This window comes from Apteryx rowi, unplaced genomic scaffold, assembly GCF_003343035.1.
Source record: "Apteryx rowi isolate R43461 unplaced genomic scaffold, aptRow1 scaffold_1031, whole genome shotgun sequence".
Taxonomy (NCBI): domain Eukaryota; kingdom Metazoa; phylum Chordata; class Aves; order Apterygiformes; family Apterygidae; genus Apteryx; species Apteryx rowi.
The window spans coordinates 127,956-151,473 of NW_020447233.1; the positions used below are offsets into that span (position 1 = coordinate 127,956).

Here is a 23,518-nt window from a genome sequence, read left to right on the forward strand (position 1 = left end):
ATAAATGTTCAATTTCTGAGGGAACTCCTTTGAGAAGTGCCTGTCCAGGCAGGCATTCTGATAAGAAAGAATAGCAGAAATAAGCAACTAAACCAAGACCAAATGTGCAAGCACTTTTATGCAAATGCTAGATATCTGCAAGCCAAAGTGAATGATCTCAATTGCTAGATCTTGACAGTTTTTGAAAAACACACAATTGTTAATGACAATCTTCATTTGCTTCTGGGTAGCTTGAATAGATATCTGCTGTGTCCACCATAAATAATTGCTTCTTGCAACAACTAATTAGAGAACCCACAAGAAGAGAACCAGCTTTTGATTTAATCTGGACTTGTGTATAGAATCTGGCTCAAGATACAACAAGCAAAGCACTGCACTGCTTTAGTAACCATAAAAGTTCTTAAATCAATATAGGAACAAGTATAGTATAAAGATACACCACAGTGACATCAAAGGGAAGCTACATTTAAAATAAGGAAGATCGCTAGAAAGAAATTAAAGGAAACAGTTAAAATGATCATCTGCTTGCAGGCAGCATAGAGTCTGTTTAAAGGCTGATTACATGTTATCTATCAAAATCTCTCTAATGGAACAGCGAAAATTGAGTATGATTAAACAGCAAAGTATAAGAACTTGTTAGATTAAAGGATTTACCCTTCAAAAGATAATTTGTGTTTGAATGGTAAAGTATGTCATAAGAACAAAAATTCTAGCAAGTTAAATGTGAAAGCATAATATTGCAACTCAAAAAAATTTTGAGCTACGTCTTGCTAAAGACACAAAAACTAATAATATTTTTTAAACACATCAGAAATCTAAAGCCTGCCACAGAATCTGTAGAGTCTATAGACAGGTGAGGTGTAAAAACAGTGCTATGAAGATACAGGAAAAGCGGTAATAAAGAAACTGGATGAATTATTGGCATTGGTGTGAGTACACTTAGGGAATTCTCCAGATGGAACTCTTGGGGGCAGAAATCTGAGAAACTGTGTTATAATGGAATGTTAGAAGATACAGTTTTTAATATAAATACAAAAAATGAAGAATAACAAACCAGAGTAAGATGATATTCCCCTGGAAGTCTGAAGGAACTCAGAATGGCTCAGGAGAAATACGGTGCCCATATTCTGAGTGCAATTGTGTTCACCCCATCTCAGAAGGGAGGCAATGGAATAGAGATATACACAGAGGAGTAACTTTCATATGAGGGGAAGCTAAAATAGAAATATTCATCCTGCAAGAGGGACAAATGAGGAGGAAATAGAAATCTATAAAATAAAAGAAAATGCTATTCCTCAGTTGAAGCATACTAAAAAAAATGAAAGTCTTTGGCTTTAGATCTTGTGATCCAAACGCTAAGCATAGTCTTAGATTCTGTTTTCATTTATCTGGACTAATTACAATTTCTCTTCAGATCATGACATCTACACTGGTGTAACTGATTTCTTTAGCATACACTGTACAAGATAGCATTCTCAATAATCTTGGGTATGTTGCTGAAAGATTCTACTTCTGGACTGAACAGATTACATCTTCCTTAGTCTTTTCCTTTGCAGAGAGGAAAGTGTCTTTCTTCCAATACAAAGCATGCAATGAAGCTGAACCTCTGTTCACTGAGCTCCATTGCAGATAATCCCTAGAACATCTTCTAGCTATGCTGGGTGCTTCAAGGTCAGCCTTGCTAACCAGGACTCTTTTCCTCTCCTGCTTGTCAGTCCTCTTCTCCATTCCTTAGGAATTTAAACTTTCATCTCGATTGTAGCTCCTTTCAATATGAATCTGTATTTCTGAGCTCAAGGTCCCTTTGCTGTTTTCTGAAACCATGTGTCTATTTGGTTTAGTAGGGGTCCCTCAAGAAGACTGTCAAATGGGGACTATAGGAACCATAATGCCATAGTGGTCGAGTGTGTTGGAAGTATTTGTTCCAGGAGAGGATGGCAAATATGCCAGTAAGGGCATACTTCCAGATTTAGAGATTTTAGCAAAATGTTACCTCCAATCCTTTGAAATGAGTAACAATAACCAAGTTGCATTCTGTGGCCAGAAGAGTGGATCCAGTATCACTGCTCTGAAAACTGTTTTGTCCTTGCATTTCATTGAAGTTTTCCTCTCTTGTGACTCCTTCCCTTCTCTTACTTGCCTTTTCATTCTTTGTAAGGAAGTTGTCAGGAGTTTGCATAACACTCACCTTTGATTTATTCTTTCCACTGAAATGTGTTTTGTTTCTTTCCACTAACCTCTTTAGACATGCCCTGCAGCTAAATGCAATGGGCACGGAGCGACTTCTAGAGCTGGCCCGGCAGATGCAGAAGCTCGAGGCATTCATCCATATCTCCACCGCCTATGCAAACTGTGTGCGGAAACGCATAGATGAAGTCATTTACCCGCCCCCCGCTGAGCCCAAGAAGCTCTTCGACTTAGTAGAGTAAGTGGGAACAGCATAGCTTCTTCTGACATTGGTTTTGCCTCATTTTGCAGATGACCTCTGGCTGAATTGTTCACATAATCTCTACTGTGCAATTTCCTTTCATACTTACTGTTATTGTTTTACTGCCTTGTCTGAGCACACCCACACCAGCAAGAAATGCTGGCCATGATGAGAGGGAGGCCAAGATAAGAGAGAGCTTTCATTCTAGGTTTTTCTGAGGCTTACTTCCCAAGTAATTTCATCCAGTAAGTCTGGCATATCTGGATTTTCTCTTGAAACTGGCTTTACTGAAGTTTTCTAAAAACAGAAGAAATAGAGACTCTGTTTTGGAGCCTTTTTATCTGGAGAGCTGCTGAAGGCACATTTGATAGTCATTTGTTTGAGCTTAACAATATTTTTTCCAAACACAAAAGAATTAGAAAATAACATAAACTATATATAATAACCCTGTGATACCAGCTACCACTCTTTTTTTCCACACACCAGTTCTAAAATGACCGTGTGATTTTGTGAGAGTCCAATATTGAGTCAGACCATAGTAAATTATTCATGACTGTTTTTGCTGTCAGGATTGGAGTTGTGCTGCTCCTTTCTGTAAGACTCAGTTCTGTTGCTACCTTAGTAAGGACTGAAAGTTTTCATATCCCTTATATTTACTTCTTTATCTCTCCAGCTTCCCAACATTGATTCCACTTGTTTCAACAATTCTGCAAGAATCAAACCACAATTACATGATGATGAAACAGAAATAAGCTATTTTAGAAAAAACTTGAAAAGTTTTAGAAAAGCTTGCCAAGAGATGCTCACCCTTCAAGGGCTGCAGCTGGAACTGCTGACTTCACCCCCTAGTAGTTGCTTTCCATAACTGAACTGTCTTCACACAACCACTGTTCAGTGTGAGCATTCAGGCCTTCATGGAACAACAAAGAGGCTTGTTTAATTGAATTTACTGAAATGCAGACTAATTAGAGAGAATAAAGAAATCTGCTGACAAAGGCCCCAAGGAAATCTTCCTCTTAGAAGAATTAAGTTTTCCAAGAGCTATAGCTTTGATTCTATTTGTTTTTCTAATAGTATTCCACTTGTGTGATATCAGCAGCTAACCTTTGAAGTAGTAACCAGAAGAGTTGGTATGAATTCTTTCTTCTTGATCTAGGATGACAGGAGATGAGAAGAATTAATATCTACTAGGAGAACAATGGGTTTTTTGAGACCTGTTTCCCAAAAGAAATCCATTCACTGTCTTAGAGCTACACCAGTGCTTTCTTTTTGAAATTTTCAGGTAGCCCATATTCTTGGATATATTTCCTTTCATCTAGTAGTCATCTGTCATTTATCTGTAGCCAGAAGAGTCTTAAGTCTCTCTTAAGTCTCTTCCCTCCTCACATAATATAAGGGACTTGTTGCTTCACTCAGCAAGTGCAGCATGAAAAAACATAAGAAATGTTCTACTGCATTAGAATGACAGCCTACCTGGCCCAATATCCTGCCCTCAACAGCATCAATGGGAGATACACAAGCCTGGATACTTTTTGCAATCCATTCTCCTTGTAGTCTCCCAGCAACCAGCGCTGTTGTATGAGGGGTGTTATGTCCTATTCTTTTTGCAATCATTTTTGAAACTGTTGTCCATGAACTTTTTAAATCTCTTTTTGAACTTTCTGATACTGTCTGCCTCTGCAACCTTGTGTGGCAGCAAGTTCCAGAAGTTACCTAGCTGCTGTGTAAAGACAAACTTTCTTTTACCCGTTTCAAACTGCCAGCTTGATAGTTTCATTGAATGCCATGTAGTTCTCACATTGAGAGGTCTGGTAAGTAACAGTTCTGCATTTGCTCTGTTCACTGCCTCTGCAGTTCTGTAAATCTCTATTTTGTATCAACTCTGTACCTTCTCTTCTGCAGATTGAAGAGTCGTAGCCCTTTTTGTCTCTCCTCGTAAGCCCGCTGTTCTGTTTCCATGATCATTTTAGTTGCCCTCCCTCTCGGCAAGGAACAACAAGTTGCCACTCCCTCCCTGAGATGCAGGGGCCAGGCAGAATTTCACGCAGTACCTAAAGTTTTAAACAGCCCCAAATGACACCCTTTTCATGTTCTCAGTGCCCTTCTTGATGATGCTCAACATTTCATTGCCTTTTTTTTTGCTGCTGCTACATGTTGAACTGCTGGTTTCATAGAGCTGTCTGCCATGATTCCAAGATCTCTTATTGAGTTGTAACTGCCAGTTCTGAGTTCAGCAACCTTTAAGGCCAGTTTGGACTATTTTCCCCCTAAATGCATTACCTTACATGTATCTACAATGAAGCTCATCTGCTATCTTTTTGCCCACTGGCAAATGATGTCCCTTGGAGTTCATCACGATCAATATTACATTTCATTGCCCAAAAGAGCTTAGCATCATCTGCAAACTTAGAAGTGATTAGTGCTGATGACTCAGATAAAGAGAGTTCAGCAAAGAACTGAATGCTAATCGGAAGCATGCAGAAGTGCCTGGCTACCTCAGACATAGCAAATTCTGTTGCTTCATGTAAGATACAAAGAATTCATATATCATAATTTGCATGTACAGCAGAGAGAATAAAGTATAAAGGAAAGGTTGAGTGACAGAGAATGGACTTTCAGAAATGTTCTTCAGTGTGTTTATCTTGGCAGTATGTTTGGTTGTTTTGTCTAAGTCAAATAATTTGATTTTTTTGTTGCTTTTTTGCATGCTTTTTCAATTTGTTTTAGTTTTTCCTGTGTCCTGGTACTTTTAATGAGATAGAAGTCACAGCATGCCCTCTGCTAGAAAGACACCTGTTTCTTTACAGTGTTTTAATTGCTCACAGCAAAGGCAACCATTGCCTTCAAAGGCATCAGGTGGGCCGTGCTGAAAATCACTGTCTTCAGGGTCAGGAAAGGAGTTTGGGTTGGAAAATGTTCTGGAGATCATAAGGAATGGACAAGGGAGATGCAAGGAGCTGCAGAGGGGGAGCAGGAAGGAGAAAGTCCATAGGATGCTAGGAAGGAAAGGTAAGGAAGAGACAAAGACAGAATGGGGCAGAGAAAACAGAATGTGAAAGGCAGAGGATTACTTGGAGAGAAAGGAAGACAAAGCAGGATTGGCAGGATGGAAAGATGGACCCTCTATTATTCACCAGGTAAGTGGAAGAAAAAATATGGGGAATATTTGGGTACAGAAGGCTTCAGAGAAAGAAGATTAACAGATATGAAAATGTTCCCTTCCAAAAGGGCCAAAAAAAAAGTGTGAAAAGAAATATAAAGACTTTTTCAAAAAGGGGGAAGAAATATAGGTCATGTTTTGCACCAGTCAGCTGTGAAATTTTTCGTTTGTATGGCAAACAGCACTTGTCTTAAAGTGTTCATCTATAAATGTAAAACTGAGGCTGCCATTTACCTTGGCCGTGCATCTGCTGTTGAAAACCTTCTCTCAGATAGGAACCAGGGCTGGCAAAACTGGAATGGGCTGCTCAGGCATATGCGTTCTGCTGTGCAGCTGTTTGCCTGGCTTCAGATGCTGTTAATGTGTATTTTTAAAGGGTTAATGCGTCACAAAACTCTTTAAGTAGAAAAGCAGAACTTCTGCAAATGCATTAAAAAGCATGATCTTACAACCAGGCTAAATAACAGATCCATTTAATGGTTCATCTGGCCATGCAATTGATATATATACACTTATGATTCTTTACTCAGTTGAAATCCCATGTAGAATTCCCAGCTGTTTCTTTCTCTTTGTTTTTTCCTCACGATCTATCTCTACTTTCAAGTGTTTTGATTCTTACCTGCAACTAAAACCTTCAGCTTAATCCGTGTAAACCAGAAGTCACACTTCTAAGTGCTGCCAGGTCAATAGAGGAAACATATAATCTGTCACATTAAACGAGGTTTGCCTTAATCTAAAGCTGAGGGAAATCAGCTTTGAAGGATGTGCTGAGGTAAAGAACACGGCACACAGTGAAGTGTGGGCTGCAGCAGAACTGGCTATATTATTACAGGAAATGCAGAAGGTCAGTCATCATTTATAGAAAAGAGTGTGTCTTATTAATGCAAAGTGTAAACACAGAAAATTATATTTTCCTGGTGTAAAATCATTTAGTGAATATATGTGATGTAAGAAGGGGTTTACTAAGTGTGTAATTTGCATCTCATTCCTCTAGGACAGTGGCAGCAGTGAGCAAAAGCAGTTGCTTTATGATTTAGCATTTGAAAAATCTTCAAAGTAGGTCACAAAAAATGTAGAGGAGTAGAAACTTTACCTTGCTAAATTGTCAGCTAAGTGCTTCCATGATGGTAATATTGGTAGCTCAAATCACCTGGTAGCATGGTACCCTTGAGTCTGGAGCATGCTCCTCTTGATGACTACTTAAGCATCAATAGAGGCCTGTCTGGAAGGACGAGGGGAAGGAGGAATTTCTTTTACTTATAGTTCTACACTCCTCTTTGCTTTGTAAGAAACACTAACCTGTGAACTATTAAAAAAAAAAAAAAAAGAAGCAGGAGGAAAAAAAAAAAACGTGCATGTACTTAAATCTGAATTCCTGAATGAACGTAGTCTTTGTCCGGGCTCGACAGAAATAGACATCTCCTTTTGATGGGTTGTTAATTAATGGCAATTTAGCTATGAAACTGTGGCGGTTGAGTTCCATAACTGCCCAGTCCCTGACTTACCTCTGCATAGTTCAGTTTTGTGGTTTACACAAACACTTTTTTGCCTTGTTTCTGAAACATGGGTCTCATGTTGCAAAGAAAACTATTTTCCCCTGCATAAAGCTATTTTTTTTATTAATTTTAAATTTCAATTTCTATATACTAAAAATTCTCACATTCTTTTTTAACAAGTTTGGAAACTGTGAGTTTCACTGAAATCCACTCTTCCCTGCAAAACACTTGTGAGTTTCAATGAATCGGTGTTTTCTCATACAACTTTTTTGGCGGAATATTTCCAGCCGCCTCTAGTCAGAAGCATCGGAGAAGCAATGTGCCAGCTGAGCCAACAGGTGTTGGCACATTTAAGTTGATTTCATCAAGTAGTTCTCAAACTCTGACAGTCTCCACTTTATTCCTCTCCTTCTGCCCTTCACCTGTTTCTAAAATTCAAGATGAGGGGGGTGAACTGAGGGTTCGCAGGAAACAGTATCCTTGGAATATCCCTGAGAAAAACAAACCTACTCAGTTTGCCCTGTAAGTTCATTGACTTAATTACAAATTGGATTATAAGGAGTTAATCTTTGATTTGGTGGTGTAACATCAGACTGCTGAAAGCCTGTCCTGGATTGGCAACAGTGTGCAAGGTCTCTGTAAGTACAGCCAGTTCCCTTTCTTCAGACCTAAGTGCTGGCAAGACCACTGAAGTATTGCTGGTTTGCCAGGGCAGACTTTGAACCTTACACCCTCACTGCAGCACCATAGCAGTAAGGGTCACATTTTTAAAGTTATATAGGTACCTACTTCTAATGGGTAACAACATCGATTAGATACTTGCACACCTTAAAAAAAGACTCAGTCTTTTCTTAGCAGCTGACACTGATAGTTCCCTAATTTTCTATGGGAGCAAGCTAGTAGAAAATCAGTAGAAAGGAATATCTTTCTTACATTTCTTAGACCCAGTGTGAAGCACCCAAACAAAACCAGCTTTCCTCGCATGAGCAAAAGACCATTGTTCCTCACTTCTTTCTACAGATGGGCAAGTAAGTGCACAAGGCCCTTTCTCAGAAAGAAACAAGAACACTGCACAGATCTCTCCTAAGCCACACTGTTTGTCTGATTAAAGTAGAACCAGCCAGAATTTTGTATCATTACTTACCTGCAAACCGGCAGGGTGTGGAAACACTCTGCACAGAAAGTGTTCTTGCAAGAGATTGGTGCAACTGAAATATCACTGTCATAACTAGTTTTAGCTTTTGAAACTTTTGTAATGCTACCCAGTTTGGTAACTCAAGGTTACTAAGAATCTTCTGGAAATGCACTTGGGAGTATGTAGAGGCTGTTTTGGCTAAGGATGAGGGAGCAAGATTGCAAGGTTGGAAAGCTCCATCAGACTAACTGTAGACCATGGCTTATCTGCACTATAGATTGCAGTGAAGTATAAGATGCTGAAGAGATCTTCTTTACAATAAGATAGCATAGACACCTGTAATCGAGCTAGCCATCATACTGTGGAGCTCACTGGGAGTTATTTTGCACTTCCAGGAAAAAAGTAACCTTTTTCCCATAGAGCTGTTTCAGCCAAATCCAAATCAGTCACTCCTTGAATTGTCTTAAATGGCTTTGAGTTGCTCATCCTTTGTTTCAGGTGAGGATTCCTATCTCACTGCTCTTTTTTTTGTTGTGTGTGTTGTTGTTTTTTTTCCTCAGTCCTCTCTCTGTGTGACAGATGATACTGATACTCTCCTTTTTGCCCTCCTCAGGTGGTTGGATGAATCTATCATTCAAGACATCACACCCAAGCTGCTTGGGGACTGGCCCAACACCTATACCTACACCAAAGCCTTGTCAGAATACCTGATTCAGCAAGAGAAAGGAAACTTGAACATTGCTATCATCAGGCCATCCATTGTGGGAGCTAGCTGGCATGAGCCTTTCCCAGTAAGTACAATGGCTCTTCTTTCCATAGCAGTTCCCTGCTGAGAGCCCTTTGATAGAGTTGCAGTTGCTGTACTTCCAGGAGGCTGGCCCTACTTGCAGCAGGGTTCACTTGAGAAACAGGGGCCCCAGTTTATAGGAAAGCAAGTGGAGAGGACCTGTGCTGGTGCAGAAAAGCAAACCTTCTAGTCAAGCTATTAATGAGGTACTGAGGAGCAGCCTAGACCTCACATAGTCTTTGAAATCTTTTGATAATATCACGTGCAGTTGCCTAATATCTTTGCCTTATATTGCTGAGTTGTTGAATTCACTGGTTTCACACTTGTATGGGACTGTTACAGATACAAATGTGTCATCCATGGGATTAAATGCAGCTGTACTTTTGGACTAAAATAATTTGCTAGGCTAAATATACTAGTAGCAATAATATGCCCTAGCACTGCAGCCAAACTGGAAAGGCAAGATAAAGTCACCTTTGCCTTTCGTGTGACTTGAAACATGCCAAAGATGTCTGAGATATTGCTGAGGCTATGGGCAAACTCCCCGTCTTAGAAAGGCAGAGCAAATTATGTTCGGTGTCGTGAAGCCATTTCAGGTCAGCCTGCTCATCATTGCTTTTAACTCCAGCTCCCACAAGAGGCAGTTTCCCTGACCTGAAGTAAGTCAAAAGTCAAGAGCAGTACTCTTCTCTTCCTTGCCGTAGAAAATAGCTGGAGTAATCAAATCAGTCTTAGTGATATCTGTACAATGTATGTCAGTGGATATATACCACACTATATGCAACAGATATATACCACTCTTTTCAGCAAATGTGACAGCACGAAGACAGCATAGTGTTTTAAAGCCAGCATTTATTCATGTAGCAAAGCTATTTTCCTAAAGGAAATAGGTTGTTCCTAAAACAAAATCTGACTCCATTGTTGATGAGTAAATTGCAGACAATATGAGGTGTCATACAAGGTATCTCTTATTTAAACTCAATTAAATACTTTGTACTGATTTGTTTTCTGGCAACTGTCCCAGATAGGCTGGCATCCTTCTTAACTGTTGGCTCTTTGCTTCTTCATCTATGCCACAGCATTGTAACCCTTTCACCATTGTGGAGCCTGTGTAAGCAACATATCATTGAAAGAAATAGTAATGTTTTTTATTTTTTGAAGGGTTGGATTGACAGCTTCAACGGGACAAGTGGAATCTTTGTTGCGGTAGGTGTAGTTACTATTTAAAATCCACTTAGAGGAGAGTTAAGAGCTACTATAGAGTAACTCTAGAGTCACTATTTAAGCCCCACTCAGAAACTGTGTGGAAAAAAAGAATCATAGCAGTTTTCTGAATCTGGTAGAAAGATATATCACACACTTGCCATGCATCTATATGCCTATGGCACCTGACAGACTGTCTGTTTATGCTGCATTCAAAAAAAGACACTGAAAGAGTATTCATGCTGCAAATCAACATCCCTTTAAAAATCTCAAGATACCAGAACTAAGACAGTGTTTAAAACTCTGTTTACATTCTGCTCCGTAGTCTTTAATTAAATCACATCATAGTTTTCCCAAAGGTTCCCTACCTTTCAGGAGACCACTTAGGTCTCAGGAGAGAGAATTATTCTGGTGGCTGGATGAAGAAGGCAACCAGGAACACAATTCTGGAGGAAGTCCTGCTCAGGACCCTGGGATGGAGCATATACAGTTGCTCTGTGGAGTCCTGGGAGTGTTTGTCTGGTTAACCATGTAAGAGCTCTGTGGGGATGAAGTGTGCTCATCATGGGTACAGTCGCTGGAGAATGTCAGAGCCACCCTTCAAGAAATCTCTGCTTACTAAATATGAATTGCAGTTTTCAGGCCTTTGGGCAAATCTGGGAAAATTTTCACAGAAAGAACTTCTCTGCAGACTTGGGGCAAGTGTTTTTTGTACAACTAGGCACCCCCTGTCTAGTTTCAGGAGTAAAACTTTATCTTACCCAGCTGGAGAGCTATTTCATCATGAAGTGGGAGTCTCACATTGGGGGGGGGGGGGGGAAGAATTGTCATCATATCCCTTTGCCTTGACTTTTAAATATTCTTGGATCTGTGGAGCATATTCCTTTTCCCCTTCACTTCAGTCTTTTCCCTTTTGTTTTACATGAGTCTAAATTGTAAAAGCTCTCTTACTTCCATGCTTCACCACTTTATTTAGCCAACGGGTTCTCGTCTTCTTCATTCAACTGAAATTCATCACATTTTATATCCTGCATACTATTTAACTTAGTTGCAACCTTGACTCTGCTGTTGGAGCTTCTTATTTATTTGTTCTGTATAGTCCCAACACACTCAATTAATTTCTTTCCCCCACTTCACCTCCACATTTCTTTATTTCTGAAATGCCCTGTCTGATCAAGTCTGCCACGTTGTTGCCATCTGTTCTTTTAAGCCTCTCCCAGACATGCCTGTCCTGTGGGACCTCCAAAGACTCATTGGTGATCATGGAACCCCTTGATAGACATTTAAGTTTTTTATATGTTTATATTTACATTTATTTTTTGTGTGTGTGTGTGTGTGTTTATATATATATATATATATATATTTTTTTTTTTTTTTTCTGGAGCCTGATCCCTGACAAACTCACTTCCAGCCAAAGCAAAGTCAAAATCTTAATGTTCTTGCCTGCCTTTCCTCTGTGGTTCTCAGTACTTTGTATTTTCACTCATCATTTACTGAGTTTTGTTTTAAATCCAGCAGCAAGGTTGTAATGGCAGGGTCCACATCTTGACTGTCTTTTTGTACCTAACAGATGAAAATTTGGAGAAGTGAAAGACATGTTTAAACTTCTCCTGAAAACACAGAACAGAGGGATCCACGTGTTTTCACAGAAAGAAAACAATGTTCTGCAGCAGATGCTAGGCTTGGAAAGTGCTAAAGTGAAGGTCTGTCCTCACTCAAAGGTGAAGAAATCTTACCGTGGCCTTGCTGTCAATGACTCTTTTCCTTTGTCATGCAGGCAGGTAAAGGGATCCTGCGAACCGTCATCGCCAATAACGAAGCAGTGGCAGACATGATTCCAGTAGATGTTGTCATCAACCTCACCCTTGCGGCTGGGTGGTACACTGCCGTGCACAGGTAGGAAGGCACTCTTCTTTCTGCCAAACTAGGCCATGCTATGTTTTTATCTGGGCTGTAAAGGGAACCAGGACATGAGCTAGTTGAATACCTACACAAGAGCTTAGCTGATTCCCTGGTTCTCATTTTTGTTCCCAGGCTGGCAAGGACTAAGAGCAGTAGAAACAATGAAGGCAGACTTTAGGGAGTAAGGAAATTTCTAAAGCTATAGATGATATCTGTGTCTCCATACAGTGTAAGCTCAGCTAACAAGTCTCTCACAAGTTACTTTTCTGAAGTCCAAGAACTTTACAGCTTACTGCCTCTTCTCAGTAGCATTTTCTTCAACCTCCTTTCTCAGGCAGCTGCACTGAGTCACTTTGCAGCTGGCTTCTGGGGTTTTCCTGGTGAAGATTCTCTGGGTGTCTTTCCTGGAAAACATTGTCTGATATAAATATATGGTGGGCTTGTATGATAGGGGAGATGATCTAAAAACCCCATTCATTGCTTTGTTGAGAAGGGAACCTATAAGTGACATTAAGGATTTAAGATCTTTTCATGTGAACTTCCGGTGCTGACCTTTAATCATTATGGAGGAGGTGCTACAGACTAAACCACATGAATTATTCCAGAGGTTTATGCAACCCTGTGAAATCAATACAAGGCAAATAAAAGAAAGAAATATTTTAATCTGGAAGACAGACTATGCCTTCTGAGCTGAGGATGGAGAAAAGCTGCATACAGTAGCCTAAACGCAGGGATCCTAAAAGAAACTCACCAGCTCTTCAGAATTATTTTTCTCATAGTTTCTTCCCCCTTCATCAACAACAAACAAAGCAGCGCAGACTGTTATGCTTCTGGGAAAAATAAATACAACCTCTCCCCTGACCTCTCCACCTCCTTCCCCCCCCCCCCCAGTAGTGTCCCCAGCATAAGAGGGCTACGGTCTGTCCTAAAAAGATGGGAAAGGAGAAAAGCACATAATAGACAGTAGTCAGCACCACAGGTAGACTTCCTGGCTCCAGCTATGGTAGGAGAAGTGCCATTTTTCCTAACCGTTTGTTGGCAGAAGATACATGTTTTTAATCTTGTTCCCATACAAATAATTATTAGGCTAAAGGAGCAGCTACAGAACTTGAGTTAAAGCTTCATCTGGCTGGGGAAAAAAAAAAGGTTAGTAATCTCTATACAAAACACAAGGGCCTGAACCTTCTGCAAATTACATTTCTCTGAGAGAGTTTCAGGCTTAAGTTCTCTCTTGAAGAACAGTGTGTATGGGTGTAATTTTTTTTTAATTGTCTAATTAGAAGGTCAATATCCTTCAGGGCAGGTGACATTATTGAGGAAAATTAGATTCTAAACCTTATCAGAGAAATGCAAACTTCATTAAATAGTGTAGAAGCTCTACCAGTATTGCAAGATCACTGACTTACCTGGAGAGTGGAAAAAAATCAGCAGATACATACTCTTCATTGGAAGCTGGTAAAATGCAGAAATCCTGTTTACTGGAGTTTAATGGGCCTGACCCACTGGAGTAGGTGGAAGTCTCTGCTTTTACTCTGGCACACTTTGCATCAGGCTTTGTGCATGGCTTGACACTAGGTGAGTTTTCTTTATGGCCACATGTTATGGATCTGCTCCTCGGTGACTTGCCATACTGACTTCCATAATGCAAAGTTTCCCACAGTAAGCACTACTATGCATTTTCATGTTTAACACTTTATCAGGATTCTACTCAATGATTCAAAGTTACAGAAGATCACGGTTTCAGAGCTTTATTCATATCTTTTAGTCTTAATCTTTCCTCGAAGTCTGCTAAGGATGTATAATTAATAATAATTCACAGTAGAATACCATGATTTCAAAGCATTATTAAAAAAAAAAAAAACACTGTTAAAACTGTACATTATCCAAATGCAGTAGTCAAGTATTATCATGCAAAATCTACCTTCCCCGGTTTGGGGGGGTTCTGTCTCCTTATATCTTCAGTCATCGTAGTTTTGAAAAGAAAGATTCCCTCTACTCAGCCTCATGCAGTGAAGAAAGGCTCTGAGCACCACAGGTAGTTTAGAAACACTGTCTGTATCCTCCAGCCAAGCTGCTATACCCTCTTCAAGGACAGCTCTCACCTCTTTTAGGATTTTTGTCTGCAACCACTAATGTAGAGTAAAAAAAAAGGTCTACTGATGCCATCACTTACATTCTTTGCAAGACAAGTTTAGATAGAAAAAGTTGTTTTACTAATTCATGTCTTGCATCAAAGGAAGAAACAAAATTAGCGTGATGTGTATTTAGTTCCAGGCCCAAATAGCAACCAAGCTTTATGTTGGATTAAAATGGGAATTTTGTTGAAATGGGTTGATTCTTAATCAGCCCCCTGACAAATGGAGTTAAAATTAGCAAAAATCATATCTGTTAAGTGAATGATTATAAAATATATAGTGTATCCCTGAGAGTGGCTTGGGCCAGTTATTTACAATACACCAGAAGATACTCAGAAACTTGTCAGTATGCATACTTTCCTTATTTTTATAATTTTTGATAAATGATATATAGATAATTCATCTCAAGCCTCATCTGTTTTTATTAACTTCTTGCACTCTCCAGAATCGGACTGAATTTTATTTGAACTTCATGTTTTATACTGTATTTTCATATTTATGAAAAATGAACCCCTGCAATTTTTTTATGAACTGATGTTATTGTTTCCTGGGCTGTTAGCTTTCATGGTCCATTAATAAAGCGTTGGGTGTTTTTCTTCCCACATTAAAAAAAATATTTCTTTCTTTTTTCCAGACCAAAAAACATGTTGGTGTACAATTGTACAACAGGTGGAATCAACCCTTTCTTCTGGGGAGAAATGGGTAAGGTCTGATTTAAAACTAGAGCATAGCAAACCTCAGTAGCATTGCTTGGCTAGGCTTTGAAAAGGTGCTCCCTGTATATATAGATGACATTCAGCACCTGCCATTCACATGGCATGTGGGAGTCCCAGTTGCAGTCAGTGCGGGTTCTGTGAGCAAAAGCTCTTGGCTCTGGGCATTCATTCAGGAAAGCACTTACTTGTTTTTCATTGTGGGCAACAATCATATAACAACACAGCAAAGTATATGCTTTGCTGAACTGAGGTTTTAATGTGGCAGAAAAAGCAATAGAGAACCAGACTCTTATATCTATAAGAAGATACTCTACATAGCCATGGCTAGATGTTTTCCTTTTCTGCAGTTTGGCTGTTGTTTTTTATCTTGGTTTGAAATCATTTGGAGAACCCTTACAGTGAGTCTTGTATTCTCACAAAGGAAGCTCAAATTTTCAGAACACTGAAAACTAGTGTATTAAGGGAGAATACAGCAGCCTTTCCTCATCTTCCTGTGCAGAAGATCTTAAATAGAAATAGTTTGTGAAAACCTGGGAAGGCAAATCTAGAAATGACAGATTTGCTTCAAGAACAGTTTGCCTTCTGATCATCAATTTTGTCAGTGGAGAAATTGCAATGATTTTCATGGCTGTCTTTATGATACAGATCTGATGTGCTTCTGAGGTAGAGGCGAAAGAGAGACAAATCCTGACACTGTTACAGTGAAAAGCTGCCACTGAAGCCAAGCAGCAGAATTTGGCTCAGCTGTGTACCGTGACATACTACAAACTGTCAATGCATTGAAGGATAGACACATGGGGCCTGATTTGTTTTCTGTGTTATATGATCATTCACACTTTTGCACTTTAAATAGAGGATGCTAGCAAATCACTACAGTGGTATTTCACCTCTCAGTCTTTGCTTTGCATTTACCTTTGCATTGTGTACCTAGCAAATTATAAATCAGAACAGAATCAGTTCGTAATTGCATTTTCAGAATAAGGCTAGTCTGAAAGTCCTACTAATGTCCTACCATGAGATTTGATCAAGTGATCTAGCAAGGAAAAGCCTTCAACAATTGGCTGAGCTGTAAGAAAATCAAATCAGGTTCCTGAAATATTTCTTATGCAAAATCTAATGTTGTGGTTTGACACAGCCTGAGGAAAGAGGCAAGGTTTTATAGATTAATTGTCGGAAAATGTAGCCACAACTTGTGTAAGTCAGATCTTCCATGGCTTTTTCACAGGGGTAAATATAGATCTGTCCGCAGGCTGCTACTTGAGGCTACAGCCACCATAAGAGGACCACCTGAGCTTTGCTTTTCTAGTTCATGTTCAGTGTAATTTTACTGATGAAAATGCCAATGTATCAATGTATTGTAGTTGATCTTATTGTTACTCTGCTCAGAACTGTGAATTTAGCAATGAAATCCTCTGAGTGCAGTAGAAGCTTGCCTTATCTGTATTTCAGCCCCATCTAGCTGTATCTTGATAAACATGGCAAGCTCAGTGCATGAGCAGTTCAGCTTTGTAACTGGCCTGAAGGCAAAATTTTCTCCTTAACTGACACTGGAATTCTTTCCACCACGTGTTGTATCCATGGTTTTCCTGAGATCAGCAGGCTGCAGAGGGATATTAGCTGTAGTTTCATGAACCAGAATTAGGATGAAGTATCTAAGAGCAAAATTTTGCCCTTAAAGACGTTGCATGGTTTAAGAAATGAGTCTAGGAAAGCTTTATCACATTAGGATATTATGATGGCATAAAGATCTTTGAATATAGTTTGAATTCTCAGATCAGTCTCTTATCAATTCATTTTTGGTTAATACACATAATTCTAAAATCTCATATATATGGCAGACTTTCTCAACTCATCCTTATTACATTCCCCATCCATCAGAATTTTTATTTCCCCCAGCATGAAAGAAGCTATCTGATTCAAACCTATCGGAGACAAAAGATCAACAGAGAGAATTTATTCTAAGTATCTGGGGAGGCCGGGCTGGCACTGGATCTATAACTGGTCAACAGAGCTGAGGGTGATGAGAGTAAGACTGGAAGATGGTAAGAAACAAGGGTGGGGAATGTGAGTCACCTGGAATGGGACTGAGCACTTCAGTGCAAATTAAACGTGGAGCTTGCCCAGGAGAATGCATGGACTACCAGGTTAAAACTACTTAGACCAGGAACTACTATAGGAATGATAATAGAATAGAAATTCTTCAGTGGAACATTTTGAATACGAGGCTGATGAGATTGGAAGGAGGGAGAAGAAAGAGATCTAGAAGAGAATTATTTGAAAATATAAAAGTCCAGATAAAGGCTTATGCTGGAAGATGCATTGCAGACCAGCTTGTTCTACAAATTTCCAAATATAGACAAACCTCAAATGTTAGAAGGAACTTGAATTGTTTTATTTCTTTTACAAACAATGTGGTGCCTTGGAATTTATTTTTGTATTGTCTTCCATTACTACTGTTATTTTCCCCACTATTACAAAAATGTGACCAGACAACTGAGTATTAATCTGAAGAAGTATTCTGTATTCTGCTTTGCTGCAATGTAACTCTTACTAGTCATATGTGAAGTATGTTTTGCAACTTCTCATCAGAATTAATTCTTAAAGCAGGCTTTAAAATGGTGTTCAGTGCATGAAAGTTTATTTTTCATTTATCCTTGATGGTCGGAGAGATTGGTGTCTAATTCTCACCCTGTGAAATTTGCCATTGCGTTCCAGAATTTGCTGCTGGTTTTTTGCAGTGGCGGGAGGGGAACGACCATCAGCTAAGTCATTTCAGTAATTCCAGGGGTGATGTGTTTCTGGTTCAGGGTTCTTCTCCTGCCTCACCTGTCTGTTTGATTCTTTCTTCTGTCTGAAACACAAGCTCTTATAGTTTAAAAGAGTATTATTAAGCTTGTGAGATTGAGCATTTCCCAGAAATTAGGAAATGGTGCAACTGTGGTGAGTCAGTGCATGGCAGGGTAAGGGAGTTTCAACAAGAAAACATCCATAGCATTAACTGTTCCAAGTTATGGTAAATTGACATTTTCCTAAATTCCTTTCAGTAAGATTTTTGGGTTGGTCTCACTGCCCTCTTAAGAGTGTTTCCAAACAGCACAGCTTTCATTCCTGACTTGCAGAACTTTCTCAAGAGCTCAGCAGATATCTCAGCCACTCTTGACACATGTGCTTTTCACCCCACGAGGAATCTCACAGCACGGTACGGCAGCTGCTCTGCTACGAGCCTCAAGTACCTAACACGAGAAAGGTGCTGCTGCTTTGTGTGATTTCTGTGTACGGCTGCTGATCTGAAATGACAACGGCTGCATTGTCCGAGGGGAGCATGGATTAGTTCTTTCTTGCTGTCATAGCCAAAGATGCCAAAAATAAGAAGAAAGGCAGTAGTCTTTAACATGTTTCCAAACTGAAATCATGTCAACCATTTTACAGTTGAAAACTAGATTTGAAGTGTATTAATATTTGGATTTAAATAAACCGAGACAGAGCCTTAAATGCTTGCTGCAGACAATATCAAAACAGTATCACAATTCCAAAATGTCAATGGTTGCTAGTAAAACTGGTAGACTCCCATCAGGAAATGAAGAGACCAAATAAAACTAGATAAATATTGATAAACAGATGACAGTTTGTACATTAACTGAGATTTAAAGTGTCTCTTGAAGAAATTACTTTAGGGGGAGAAGAAACACAGCCCATCGGATTGCTCTCCTGATCCATGAGATATTTGGAAGGGCACATATATCCAGCCCTCTCCAAAGTGTGAGCTGATCTCTTCACAAGTGAGATAAGCCCCGACGCCGGTGCCCAGTGCCCTCATATTGTGGCATCTGAACACAACAGCTTGCTGCTGCTCTCAGAAATGGGAGCAGACCTCAGGCGAGGTTGATTTATCCCCACTTGTGCTATTTTCTTCTTTCCTCCAGAGGTACTAGATGCCAAGGGAGGATCTCAGATGTTCCTGTTTCCCCAGAGTCTTTAAACTATCCTTCAGTACCCTTGAGCAAGCCATAGCCATTTAGGGCTTTGTCAAATTATAATTACAGTAAATGGCTGTGCTGCTAACGCAGCACTCTCATCGCTCTTTAGACAGACACCAACTCTGCCAAGAGCCAGGCTGGGATGACGGGTTCCTTCCCAGTAGCCCATCCCAAGCTGCTTAACACCACTCCCCCATCAGAAGTTACCACCTTTTCAGATCTTCAGTAAAACCACTCCAGTCAGCACTCCCAGCCAAGCAAAATGACATGGGAAAGTTTAAATAGGAGGTCTTTGCTAATAATCCTTGTCATTTTGACAGAAGAGGATTAGGGAATGCACATACATGCAGCTCTGCCAGCATAACTGAGACAGGTGGTAATTGGGGTGGTAAATCTGCTACTGGGAAGCAGCTGGCAAAGCTGTTAACATATTTATCAGTACTCTGAGCTGGATCCCTCATCCCATGTTGGCAGTACAGCTTCTTGCTACAGCACACCATGGCAAACGCTCTCCCTGCAGACTCCTGTTCTCAGGGCGCTCATTTCAGCAAAGCTCCTTCTTGCTGATGCTAGCGGTATCCCTGAAAGGCTCATCTGGCTGGGCTAACGCTTCTCTGGAGACAATTGCCAGCCTGCTCCTCAATGCTGTGGGGCCTGGCTCCCCTTGGGGTCCTCATTTTCTGATATTCACAGCAGCAGGTGTGTGTCTGAGTGTTTCCTGCTGCTGCAGAGTCGGGCCTGCCTGTGCCTGAGGCAGACACCTCTGGGGCTTAGGTCTAAACACTGTGAATTCTGTGAACTACCTGCCCAGGGTGTGTTGTGCATATACTGCTACATCCTGTGAACATGCCTGGAAATAAGGAAATTATTCCATTAGTAAATTCCATTTCTATATGATTATACAGCAACTCTTTAGACACTTCCATCTTTCATTTATGTCAATGAACATGCTGCAGAGGAAAACATTTCCACACCGCAGTCCACAAGATAACCATGTTATTGCAGCATGGCTAAGTAAAACAGAAGGGATGCCAGCTCTAGTCATTCATATGCATGATGAGTTTCAGGAGGACTGGTCTTCAGCCATTAAACTTGCAGCATACCAAACACAAAAACAAACAATGACCTTGCCCTAAAATTAAATTGTACTATTTTTAAAAGCCTTTTTGTCTAAACTCAGCCATGAAGAAATGTCTAACAAGCCTCCTGCAGTTGCTGTTACTTATGCTTAGAGTAAGTAAAGCAAAAATCAATACTTCAACTGCAGCAATGAACCAGTCACGGATATATGAGGGGACCATCACTCACACTTCAGAGAGGGCTGGATATATGTGCCCTTCCAAATATCTCATGGATCAGGAGAGCAATCCGATGGGCTGTGTTTCTTCTCCCCCTAAAGTAATTTCTTCAAGAGACACTTTAAATCCCAGTTAATGTACAAACTGTTATCTGCTTATCAATATTTATTTATTTATTGCAATTGAAATCTGCTTATCTAAGGATGATCTGGATGTTTCTTGTGACTTGCAAATTCTTATCTGATTTTATATTTGTAACATAAGCTTAGAGAGTAAACTGTAGCATGAGCACAGATTGCTGCTGTAACTCTCAAATTCATTTGAGGGCTAACAGCTCAATTTTTAAAAAAGTAATAAAGTCCACATATTCCTCTTCTTTGTTTAGCTTAGTGGTGCTCAGCAATAGGAGCACCATCAGTTCATTAGTACCTAAGATGAGAGTCTTATATACAGCTACTGCAGTTCTATTAAGCCTTTCCAATATGCACATAACCCCACTTATTCACATGTAGATGCTACTTCTGCGGCACTGTGATGTTGCTAGAGCTCAGAACCAAAATATTTTGTGCCTTAACAAAAAGTGAATGAAATGATTGTCATCCCATCTGGAGATTTCAGGTTAAGAATGCAATAGAAGTTGCTGCTTCAGTGCATCCAGAGCTCATCTGACAAACAAGCAGAGGTATTTGGTGGTGTAAACCAGATTTGGTTTGAAAGGATATAATGATGCCTTTTAGAAGCATCACACTGTGCATGTAAGTAAGTAGCCTGTCCTCAACTCGGAATAATATTGGCACTTGCCCTTTTGAAAATGTGATTAGAAATTAGAAATGTCATCTTTGCTTTATGCTAATAGGTAATAGTTTGCTTTGAGTGATCTGAGTATAATCTGAAGCTATATTAAAAGTCATCAACTTCTTCTAGATCTGCTGCAAGCCAAAGTAGAACTGCAGTTCCTTGGTCTGGAGTGTTTCAAGCTACAACTGTGTGATTTTCACCCCTTATATTATGGTGTTTTTGTATTGAACTTTATGCCTGCTGGTATTAAGTCTAAATTCAGAATGTGTTTCAAATAAGTTATTACTTATGTGGAGTCATCAATTTTAATGCCAGAAGCAACCATGGAATCATGTTGTCTAACCTGCTAATTGTATGGTCCCCAGAACTCTAAGTTAAACATATTAAGCACAGTAACTTGGGCTTTACTGAGGCATGTTGTTATGTTTGTGCCCAGCGTTACTCAAATTAAGTTTCTGATTTTAAGCAAAATGCCCGTTTTCTTACAGAGCAGTATGTGATGTCCACATTCAAAAGGAACCCACTTGAGCAGGCCTTCAGAACACCCAACGCTCACTTGACATCAAACTACTTGATAAATCAGTACTGGATAACTGTCAGTCATAAAGCTCCGGCCATACTCTATGACTTGTACATGAGGCTCACAGGAAGAAAGCCCAGGTAAGAAATGGCATGCCTTCAACCATTTGCATGATTACTAATGTTATAGAGAGAAAATCTCTAACAAGATCTGAGAACTCGCTGCATCAGCTTGGAGTCCCTGATCTTCTTCATTCCTCCAGTCCTTTTCTTTAACTGCATGGCTGTAGCCAAGCATAGCCTAGGTTCCCCACCCTTTCCATTATTCAGGGGACAGCACACATTGTAAACTCAGCTTTACACACTTTGGAGGTTCCCAAGCAAGCAGAAGAAGAACATTAGGTCAGAGTTGCTCTCTTTGGTCCTCCTGTGAAAGTTCCTCCAAAGAAATAATGAAGTTAATGCCTGGATAGTAAAGCAGCTGTTACTTCATCCTCATTGCTTATATATAAGCACTGTCCTGTTGTTCTCTGTACTGCAAGATTTCAATCATTAAAACATTCTTATGTGAATGCCACAATCTGTCATGAGTAAAGACTCTAGGCTGTATAAAGCTTGAGATTGGCACGATTTAGAACATCATAACTAATATTTTTTTCTCATAAACCAGATGCAAAATTAGTAGTTGCTAGCACTGGCCCAAAGCTCTGAAATCCAGAAAGACATAATGATTGCTTCTGATAAACTCTGAATTGTATTTACAAGGACAGTTTACCATTACAATTGGTATTTGAGCCTTGGCAGTGTCATGGTTAGAATAAACACAGGCATGTGTGTCCCATGTGAACAGAATCCTTTTGTAAATAATTGACTTGGCCAACTTCTGTCCTTATTCCTTGCAACCACAGAGGAGAATTTATTGCACAGTAGAAGAACAGTATGCCAGTGCTATGCTCTGCATCTGCTGCTGTGCTAGTTAGAAAGCTGGCTTCACCAAAACTGAAACAGGTAGTAGTAAGTACTAAGCATTACTGTTACAACTGACATTTCTTTTCAGGAAGGTGATCGTCATCGGTAGCCAATGGACATTTTCCGTAATATTATTCTTGAACTTCAAATAGACCTCAGCATGAACTCATGTTGAGAAAGATCTCTTCTTCTGAACTTTTAGATTTGTGACATGAGCAAACAGGGCTCAACAACAAGTTTGGGAGTTCCCCAAGTCCTTTTTTTAATTCCCCTTTCTTCTTACAGAGCTACTAAAGCTCGTCCAGGTTACTGCTCAAATGTGGTATAAAACAGGCATGGTAGCAGCTCATTCTTTCTTTTTTCACAGAATATCAGGTCTTTATTCTCTAAGGGTAGCAAACCACATTCAAATTAAAAAAGGATGAATGTGTCACTGAACCTGCTTTAAATGTTCACCTTTAATTTTTCACTCTACTTTAAACAAGCATCTAGGTTTAACTTTCTTCCCACTTGTCACTCCCATCTATTGAAGTACAAGCTATCTTTATAGCAGTTTCTTGAATTGTCTCCATGACCCTATGCCAGATTTGCAAGCAGTAAGAAGGAACTTCTTTGCCACAAACAAGGCTTAGGCCTCAGTTTTCTGCTGTATCCTTACTCAACTCATTGTAAGGAAGTGTGTTATCATATAGATATGTTATCTGGGAACTGGTTGTGGTTTTGCAAGTCTACTGTTTATTCAGGACAGCCTATGACCTTCACTAATTTGAATTGCAAGGTACTTGGGAGGAACACAGTTGCAGTTCCTTGTGTAGCTATGTTGTATCACATGCAACACCTCATGAGCTAGCAGCAGGAAAGGGTAGGTACAAGGGTCATCTCCATCAGCTTTAGACTTGTATACAACTCCTCTCCCAGGAACCTTACTTTAAGCGTTAGGTCTTTTCACATAAATTGCCAGATGCCTAGCAAAACTGCCTTAAATGGCTTCCAGT

The 23,518-nt window shown here is 39.8% G+C and overlaps 1 protein-coding gene across 3 annotated transcripts in view; it reads left to right on the forward strand.

The window, feature by feature from the left end:
* LOC112966499 (fatty acyl-CoA reductase 1-like) overlaps positions 1 to 23,518 on the forward strand; it is a 157,779-nt gene that overhangs the window by 122,110 nt on the left and 12,151 nt on the right. For 2 of the 3 annotated variants that reach the window (XM_026066681.1, XM_026066689.1), the window contains exons 4-9: positions 2,246 to 2,425; positions 8,833 to 9,010; positions 10,168 to 10,212; positions 11,987 to 12,105; positions 14,881 to 14,948; positions 21,524 to 21,695. In XM_026066681.1, the coding sequence (XP_025922466.1) occupies positions 2,246 to 2,425; positions 8,833 to 9,010; positions 10,168 to 10,212; positions 11,987 to 12,105; positions 14,881 to 14,948; positions 21,524 to 21,695 (762 nt within the window). The remainder of the gene's footprint in view (positions 1 to 2,245; positions 2,426 to 8,832; positions 9,011 to 10,167; positions 10,213 to 11,986; positions 12,106 to 14,880; positions 14,949 to 21,523; positions 21,696 to 23,518) is intronic. The other variant, XM_026066697.1, reaches the window with a different exon arrangement.